Source organism: Puma concolor, unplaced genomic scaffold, assembly GCF_028749965.1.
Source record: "Puma concolor isolate L17-30 unplaced genomic scaffold, mPumCon1.1.hap2 unalloc_scaffold_95, whole genome shotgun sequence".
Lineage (NCBI taxonomy): Eukaryota > Metazoa > Chordata > Mammalia > Carnivora > Felidae > Puma > Puma concolor.
The window spans coordinates 53,490-63,248 of record NW_028240308.1 but is presented as its reverse complement, the minus strand read 5'-3'; the positions used below and the strand labels follow the sequence as shown (position 1 = coordinate 63,248).

At 46.7% G+C, this 9,759-nt stretch overlaps 1 protein-coding gene across 1 annotated transcript in view; it reads left to right on the top strand.

Moving 5' to 3' along the window:
- The first annotated feature begins 437 nt into the window (after positions 1 to 437).
- Positions 438 to 9,759, top strand: part of LOC147570818 (leucine carboxyl methyltransferase 1-like) — a 44,563-nt gene continuing 35,241 nt past the window's right edge. Inside the window, exon 1 of the mRNA XM_086696762.1 lies at positions 438 to 579. Coding sequence (XP_086552888.1) covers positions 470 to 579 — 110 coding nt within the window. The 5' untranslated portion in view covers positions 438 to 469. The remainder of the gene's footprint in view (positions 580 to 9,759) is intronic.

Genomic DNA, 9,759 nt, shown 5'->3' with positions numbered 1-9,759 from the left:
CATAAATAAACACACACACACACACACACACACACACACACAAATGAATAAATGAATAAATAAGTAAATAAGTAAGTAAACAAATGAATACCCAATGCACTCCCAGCGCACCCACGACCACAATTCCCAGAAAGCATTGCGGTGCTCTCGTTTTGCGTCCACTTGTTTCCTTCCCCCTACTCAGCGGACTTGCGGTGGTGTGGGCGGGGCCAATAGAGCTATCCAATGAGCCCTTCCGCGGGCCAAGGGGGCGGAGAAATTGTCCAATGAGCGTCTGGGCAGAGGCGCCAATGAGCGGGAAGGTTGCTGGGGCAGCTGAGGTGGGCGGCGTCACTGAGCCGCACCGGCTGAGACCGCTGGAGCCCAGCCCCTCTCTCCGGTGTTCTCAGAGGCTCACTCCTTTCCAGGGCATTTGTGGAGCCCGCTTCCATGTCCCCGGTGGGCACGGCACCCCGGAACCTCCACGCCCATGGCCGCTAGCCTGAGGAGGCCCTCTTTCACAGCCTCTTCTTCCTCCTCGACAGACCCAGACGACGAGGGCGTGCGCTGCACTTGCGAAGATGCTTCTATATGCAAGAGGTGCCTGCCGGGCTCGGGCTTAGGGGCCGGCGTCCCTGGGGGGCTGGGGCCTAGGTGGGAGGCGGGCCTGTGATCCCAGCGTATCGGGAACATCCTGGTGCGCCAGAAGGTACCCGTCAATTTCCGGCGACCCTGGTTTCACACCTGTGAAGTGCACAGAGCAGCGGTTCATTTATTTAACTGGTAATTGTCTCACTTCTGCCGTGTGTCAGGCCTGGGGAGAGCGGGACTGGGAATCCGGCCCTAAACCAGCCGAACGGGGTCTTGTGGCCTTCGTGAGGCTCAAGTCTTGCTGGGAGACAGACTTCACAGACAGTGAAGCAAATAATTCTAGTCTTGAGGAGTTAGGAGAAGTGCAAGTTCTTCCTCTTTAATAGGTTACTTTTCATTGGGGGTTGTTACGATCCCCATCGTGCCCCTGAAACTCAGGCCAGTCGAAATGGGGGGGGAGGCGGGGGGGGAATGGACTGCCGGGGCCCCATAATGTTGCTGTGCAGAGCCAGCATTTTCCAGAGCTCTTGCCTGTATGCCACAGGGGTCTACATACTTGGGGGTGTAGTGAGGGCAGTATCGTGAACACAGACATGTATCACACACCTGGAAGCACGAGGCTCGAGTGTACTTTATTCATTCGTTCCACAGAAATTATTGAGCGTATCTGTTGTGCCAAAGCCTTCTTTTTTGAATGGTTGGTGGGTATTCAGTTATTGGGAACACATGATGAATAGGACTGACGTGGCGTCTGACGGCAGCACCACCTCGTCGGAAAAGACAGGAAGCAAATAATTCCCTGTGAAATACATAATTACGGTTTTGTGTTGAGTGCTGAGAAATACGGCATGCCATTCGAGTTTGTAATTTAGGCAATAATGTTGAAGCTGAGATCACAAGGCTGAATGCAAAACGGGGATATAGGAGGGTGTTGGGGCAGAGCAGGGGAGTGCGAACTGTTAAAGGAATGGGTAGAATGCCCTTGAAGCTGGGGCCACTAGGGAATGTAGGTGGGGAATGCCAAGGTTTTGGGTTAAGGCTCGCACTTTTTGTAGGTTCTTGGAGACTAAGCATAGTGCTTTAAAACATGGACCTTGGGGCCAGGCTCTGTCAAGCTGATCCTAGCTCTGCCACTAAACCATTCTGCATCAAGTTTCTTGATCGGGCTCTGCTTCTGATGCTGTGTCTCCCTCTCTTTCTGCCCCTCTCCTGCTCATGCTCTATCTCTTTCTCTCAAAAAATAAATAAATGTTAAAAAAGAAATTAAGAAAGAAAGAAACCACAGATGCTCACGTCCTACTCTAGACTCACGGAAGCAGAATCTGCTGGGATAGGTCCTGGGCGATAAAGCCTGGGCGTGTTTGCCATCTGGGCGCATTTCATTGAAGCTTCTTTTGCACTGGCCTTTCCCTCATGTGAAAAAAACATGCAAAAAGATTGTGAGAATCCGTAAGTTAGTGTTTTAAGACATGTTGTAGGTCTCTCTCCTTCAAGTTCCGTGATATCTTCACCGTAACGTGTTAAACCCTTCAATCTTGTCAAAAGATCACGTTATTAAATAGGGATTCCTTGCATGAACCGTGGGCTGTCTGTCGTCTGAGTTTTGAAGTGGGGGGATAACAATGGTAACCCACCTTTGGGATGTAAGGATTCAATGAGATCACAGACACGAGGCAGTTAGCACAGGATCTGGCACAGCGTGAAGCCTTCAATAAATTGTTACTACTGGTTTTGATTTCCCTCCATTCCGAACACTGTTTGGTTGAAGTTACTGAATATGTCATCCCTGTGGATCAGGCTGGTTCCCCCCGCCTCAGGTTACGGCCATAACAGCCCTAATTTAACACGGGAGCCAGTTAGCTTCCCAGGACTCGTGCGGTTCTGTTACTTCTCTTGCAGGTTGTTCCCTCCTTCCTTTCAGAGCCCTCCCGGGGATAGTAGTGATGTGAACAGTGTCAGACGGCTGTCGGCAGGATTAAATGTGGCGCGCTCCCCACAGTGCCTGGCACATGGCAGGGGTCGAAGACTGGTGGTTATTATCAGCACTGTCCCAGTTGTCATCGTCAGTGCCGTGACCATCAGCATGGGCCTGTGCTCTCAGTCCTGCGGTCCTACAGTGAGAACTCTTCTGAGCGGACATTCTGGGCTTATGCTTAAAAATTCCATGGGATTCCGCAGGTATTTTTCCAGCGCTTACTGTGACCGCTAACTCTCGCCACTACCCATCTCCCCTCTCCTTGTCTTCTCCGTCCTGTGCTGCCCGCCCAAGGCAGTTCCCTCTGTTGTTTACCCCTGACCCCCTCTCCCCAGACCCTCCCTGTGTCCTGGGAAATTCCCACTCCTTAATCGCCAGCCTCGTCTCTTTCCTCAGCCTCTCCTTAGCCATCTCTTCCCTCTCTTTGCTTTGACCCTGGTCCTTCCCCGGGGATATCCTTTTTTGAAGTCCTCTCAGATGGTGCCTCTGTTTTCTCATACCCCGGGGTATGAGATTTCAGGATCGGGGGTGCAAGATTTGTGTCCTTGTTCTTTGACCCCCCCCAACTCCCCGTTTCTTTGAGATCCATGGTCCCCAGGTGCAGCACCCTCTCTTCCTCCTCATTACTGTTTTCTCCTGGTTATTCACCTGATCCGTGGACGTCTTGGGTGCCTGGCCCACAGTCCTCCTGTCTGTCTCGACCTTCTTGCCATCAGCCGAGTCGGCTTCACGGTGCTTGTGGAGGACCCAGGCTACGCACAGGGCACTCGTTTTCTGGAACGCCTCGTCTCTAGTGATCACCTCTTCTCATCCATGTCTGTCACCATCGCCGCGGTGGCACCCTGCGTTTCCGCCCTGGTGCCGCGCCGCCTTATGCGTGAGCAGCGCGGCCTCTCTCGACCCCGATCTCTGCTTTCCACCTTGCTTGGTCAGTTATTTCTGCTATGTCCTCAGGGTGTTTTTCCTTAGGACCTGAGGGTTTTTTTTTTTTTTTTTCCTGTCCTTTAGATGCCCCTCTAGGCTGGTATCTCTGAGTAGAGCTTAGAGTTTCCCCTGAGATGGCCCCCTGAGAAGGACAATGGTGGGGACAGACTTGTAGGAGGTGAGGGAGGGAGCCCTGTGGATGTCTCTGGAAACGGTGTCCCAGGCAGAGAGCAGGGAGGGTAGGAAGCCCCATGGAGGGAGCAGGCCTGACTTGTTCCAGGAAGGACCAGGCCAGCATGAGGGAGAAGGAGGAGGGCTGAAGGGGTCTTAGGGACTTGTGGTGGTGTCCGATGGAGAATTTTGAACCGAAGAACGAGGTGACCTGACTTGGGTTTTAATGGGATCACTCTAGCTTCTCTGTTGAGAGCAGCCTGTAGGGAGCAAGGACGGAAGCAGGGAGATCAGTTAATAGGCTGATGGAATATTCCAAGACAGAGGTGCTGCTGTCTTGGGTCAGGATGGTAGCACTGGAAGGGCTGAGAATCGACCAGATTCTGGGTACGTTTTGAAGGAGGAGGTGATGGGATGTGTTGACAGATTGGATGTGGGTGAGGCCAGTGAGTGAAAGAAGAAGCCAAGCCCTCTGGCTCATCTCAGATGCGGCCCCACCAGGAGGCCCCTGACACCTGCAGACCGGGCCCAGCCCCTTCCGTGTTCTCTGTGTGTGTCCTTGGCGGTGGTCAGTCCAGCTGCGGTGTAGGCGTAGTGTTGAACGTTTGTCTCCCCCCGCGAGAAGAAAGGTGCGGGGAATGACCGTGTCTGCCTTAGCCACGTGCCTGCTAGACCCATTTCTCAGGCGGCAAAGTGACGAGGAACTGAATGCCGATGCTCAGGGTTGCACTTCCTGATGAGGTCTCAACATTCTGCTGTTCTGTTTCACTGGATTTGAGTGGTCTGTCTGTTTTAGATACCAGGCCAGGGGCTGTAAGTCTGAAATCCTGTTGTAAAAATTACAGGAGTTAATCTGATTTCAACCAAATCCAAAAATGTCTCCCTTGAGGTGCAGGTGGGTCACAGGATCACCTTCCTGGAGAGGCGGCATTTTCCCAAGGGCCTAGGCCTTTCCAGCACACGGATTGCATCTTTGCAGCCGTGCCCAGAGAGCAGCGCTTGAGAGATTGATCTGAATATTTGAAGGTGGGGGCTGCTGCTTTCCATCCTCAGAGAAGATGTGTCACTTTAGAATTGGAATATTCTGGTGAGGATAAATTAGCTGCCCAACTTGCCCATCAGGAAGGTCCCGTAAATCGTGGATTTTCTGCAACCCTCTCCTCATGTTTTCAAAAAAGCAACAATTTAAATTTTGGAAAATATCTATGAAAAACAATGATTTCAAATCTAGAATACTATTTTTTTTTTAATGATTATGTTTTTAAGATTTTTTTAATTTTTTAAACATTATTATTATTATTGATGTTTTGTTTATTTATTTTTGAGGGGGGACGTGGAGGAGCAGAGAGAGAGAGGGCGAGAAAGGCTCCATGCCATCTACGTGGAGCCCAGTGTGGGGCTCGGTCCCACAAACCATGAGATCGTGACCTGAGCCAAAATCAAGAGCCAGGCGCTTAACCAACGGAGCCACTCATGTGCCCCTAAGATTTTTTTTTAATTTTTTTTTTTTGTTATTTTTTTAATGCTTATTTATTTTTTTCAACTTTTTTTTTTTTTTTTAATTTTTGGGACAGAGAGAGACAGAGCATGAACGGGGGAGGAGCAGAGAGAGAGGGAGACACAGAATCGGAAACAGGCTCCAGGCTCCGAGCCATCAGCCCAGAGCCTGACGCGGGGCTCGAACTCACGGAGCGCGAGATCGTGGCCTGGCTAAAGTCGGACGCTTAACCGACTGCGCCACCCAGGCGCCCCTAATGCTTATTTATTTTGAGAGAGAGCGTGCGCAAGCGAGCGAGTGTGTGCACGTGGGGTTAAGGAGGGTGGCAGAGAGAGAGGGGGAAGGAAGGAATCCCAAGCAGGCTCCACTGTGTCAGTGCAGAGCCTGATGCGAGGCTTGATCTCACAAAATGTGAGATCATGAGCTGAGCTGATACCAAGATTCGGATGCTTAACTGACTGAGCCACCCAGATTCCCCCCCCCACCCCCAAGATTTTGTTTTTAAGTAGTCTCTACACCCAACGTGGAGCTCAAACTCACAACCCTGAGATCAAGAATGACATACTGTTTGAGCCAGCCAGGTGCCCCCTAATGGTTAATTTGTTAAAGGGCAAAAGTCAGTACTTTTCCCCAACTCGTTAGTCTAATCTGAATATACTGTACATATAAGTTTTTGTCTCCATTTTTTTTGTTGTTGTTGTAATGGCTGAACAGTATTCCACAGTGTGGTTTTAGTTTATGTGACTGTTCTTCTGTTCATTATTTGGGTAGCTATGATTTTGCTATTAAAACGGGGCTGCGATACACATCTTTGCGTGTGCGGTTCAGTTTCCCAGTGAGATGGATTTCAGGGGAGAAGCCTTTGCAAAGTGGTCCTCGAAAGAGGTTGTGTCCGTTTCTGTTCTCATGGTAAAAGAGATGCTAAATACAGAATATTCTCAGTCTCTTAAATTGTCTGTCAGCTGGCAGGTGGATAATACCTCTTAAAAATTTTTATTTTATTTAAAAAACTTTTATTATACTCACTAGTAAGACTGAGTATTTTTATTAAAAAAAATTTTTATGTTTATTTTTGAGAGAGAGAGAGAGAGCAAGCGGGGAAGGGGCAGAGAGAGGGAGAGAGAGGATCCGAAGCAGGCCCTGTGCTATTAGCACAGAGCCTGACACGGGGCTCGAACTCACAAACTGTGAGATCATGGCCTGAGGCGAAGCCAGACGTTCAACCGCCTGAGCCACCCTGGCGTCCTAAGACTGAGCATTTTTAGTTCTTCACTATCTCTGATATTTTTTTACATGACGCCTTTCTCCTTATATTTTCCTAACTGGGTTTTTGGATTTTTGTTTCATTTATGTTTTTATTGGTCTGTAAGAACTTGTCATATGTATGGTAGTAGTCCTTTGCCTACGTATGTGTTCCATTATTTTCTCTCAAACTATTGCTTGTCTTTAAGTTTAGCTTGTACCGTACATTTCATGATGCAGAAATTCTGAATCAATCTTTATGGTCCCAAGTCTAACTTTATGGCTTGGGGCTTTTGGGTAACGTTTTATGAGACCGTTTTCAATCACTGCCTTTTCTTTTAGCACTTGTATGGTTTTGGCTTCTATTGCTTAGAGCATTCATCTATCTTTATAATTTTGTATGTTATAAGTTAGCAGTTTTTGTTCCTACACTGTCCGTTGATGGTCTGTATCCTCCATTGATTTGAAATATCACTTACATACTAAATTCTTAGGTATACTTTAGCACAGCAATGCGTAGATCATTCTTGACTTCCAGTCGGAATTGCTTTTTTCATTTCGATGCCTAAACGTTTTGACTTGCGAAGTGTTAGTCGTGACTTGCCAAGAGCTCCTCTAGCTTGGGGTAAAACAGGGTTGTATCAGTGAGTAGCACAATCTCCTTAGTTCATTTGAGCAGCTGTACTCCAGGAAGAAAGAAAAGAAAGCGATACTAACCAAAGCATGTGTTTGAGTCTGTGAAAGCAGTAGGTTTTCAGGGAGTCCCACCCTGTAGACTTCTACATACTTCTCATTGGCCAGAATTGGGCAGGTGACCTCACCCCTAGCTGCAAGAAAGTGTGGGAGGGGAGAATTTCTCACGGGGCAGATTGATACCTCAAACAAAATGGGGGTAAGGAGGAAGGGGTAAGTGGATATTGAATGGGGAATATCCCCCATCGGAGGGTCAGCTATATCGCTCATCTTTCTTGTTCTTCAGAATTTCCCCAGGTATTCTTAAGAGACAGAGGGAGAGGGGAAGGAAGAAAATGGAGGTGGGAGAACAGGGGTGAGAGGGTGATGATTTATAAAATAAAATGCTCAGGTCTTTAGTGTTCAGTTTGATGAGTCTTAACAAGTGTATATGGTTGACTCTTGAACAACATGGGTTTGAACTGCACTTATATGTGGCTTTTTTGAAAAATGCAGTACAGTACTCTAAACGTATTTCCTTTATGATTTTCTTAATATTTTCTTTTTTTTTAGTGCTTATTGATTTTTGAGAGAGAGAGAGAGAGAGAGAGAGAGAGTGCGCACGTGCACGAGCAAGGGAGAGGCAGAGAGAGGGAGAAAGAGGATCCAAAGTGGGTTCCGCACTGACCGCAGAATGCCCGATGCGGGGCTCGAATCCATGAACTATGAGATCGTGCCCTGAGCTAAAGTCAGACACTTAACCAACTGAGCCACCCAGGTGCCCCTCTTAATATTTTCTTTAGCCTACTTTATTGAAAGAATACAATATATAATAAATCTAACGTACAAAATACATGTTAACCAACTGTTAAGACTTCTGGTCAACAGTAGTCAATTTGTAGTGAAGTTTTTGGGGAATCGAAAGTTATACTCAAAGTTTTGATTGCACAGGAGGTTGACACCCCAACCCCTGTGTTGTTCAAGAGTCAACGGTATATCTGTGTACCGCCGCCCAAAACAAGGTATAAAATATATCTGAAACTCTAGAAACTTCCCTTGTCATATGTTTCTAATTAGTCTCCTTACCCTCACCAGTCATTTTCTGGTTTCGAAATCTGTGGTAGATTAGATCTGCCTGTTTTCGAATGTCATAGAAATGGGGTCATACAGTATGTATTATTTTGTCTTCTTTCACTCAACTGTGTTCCTTGAGATTCATCCATGTTGTTTGCGTTATCAAAGATAAAGCCAGGGGCGCCTGGGTGGCTTGGTCACTTGAGCATCTGACTCTTGATTCCGGATCAGGACATGATCTCACGTTTTGTGGGATTGAGCCCCATGTCTGGCTCTGCATTGACAGTGCAGAGCCTGCTTAGGATTCTCTCTCCTCTCTCTCTCTCTCTCTCTCTCTCTCTCTCTCTGTCTCCCCCACCCCCTGCTCCTCCTCTGCGTGTGCATCCACGCACACACACAGTCTCTCAAAATAAATAAACATTAAAAAAAATTTTTTAAAGATAAAGCTAGATACTAGTTCACGTGATGAGGACAGAGTTTAATCAGTAATTAACTATTCCAATAAGGAAAAGAGTCCGGAGTGAATGAAACTCAACTCCAGTTTGTACAGAGGAGATTTTAAAGAGAGAATGAGGGAGTAAAGTTGGGGGTAAATAAAGTCAGAAGTAAAAAATTACAAAAGCCAGGAAAGGTATTGGTTCATGTGAAACCACCTGGATTTGCTCACTGGGAGACAGGGACCTGATCTTTCAGTGTTGGCTAGAAGAAACAATGGATGCTTTCGGCAGCCTTGAGTTTTCTCGGGCAGGCACTAAGGGGTACCGGAATCATCCTAGGGGTGGAGCCTTGAGCTGTTAAAGTCTACATTAGTGTTTGTTTGAGTCTCTATACAGTAAGTCAAGGTTGAAGCCTAGTTGAGAAGAGGGCTCGAGGAACCTGGCTAGAGTTTGGTCAAGGAAAGAGTCTTTGTCAGTGTAAAGTAGTTTGTTCCTATACATCTGTGAATACACCATGATTTATTCGTGTGTTCTCCAATGATAGGGCATAGGAGTTGTATCGAAGTTTTTGGTCATTGTGAATAGGCTACAAGGGACATTCTTATACAGGTCTTCAATTTCTCTCAAATAAATGTCTAGGAATAGAATTGCTTAGTCACAGGGTGGGTATATATTTAACTGCTAGACTAATTTCCAAAGTGGTTTCTCACTTTACACTTCCCACCAGCAATATATTGAAACTCCAGTTGCTCAACATCCTTATTAACGTTCTGTATTGTCAGTGAGGGAGAAAGAGCATCTCGTTATGGTTTTAAATTGCAATTCCCTGGTGACTAATGATCTTAGGCATCTTTTTGTGTGTTTATTGGACATTCCTACATCTTTCGTGAACTGTCTGTTCAAGTCTTTTGCCCATTTTTGTTGTTAATGGTTTTTGGTTTTGACTCATTGGAGTTTATTATATATTCTGGATAGGAATTCTTTGTCAGATAGATATATTGTACGTATACATACATGGGTAGGAAAATTTAAATTGAAAATGTTGACAATAGCATCCAAACACCTAAAGTGGGTAGGAATAAATATAACGAAAGACGCAAAACAACTTTACACAGAAAACCGTAAAACACTGTTGAGAGGAAAACAAGAAGACTGAAATAAATGGGAGATACGCTTTGTTCATGCATTGGAAGATT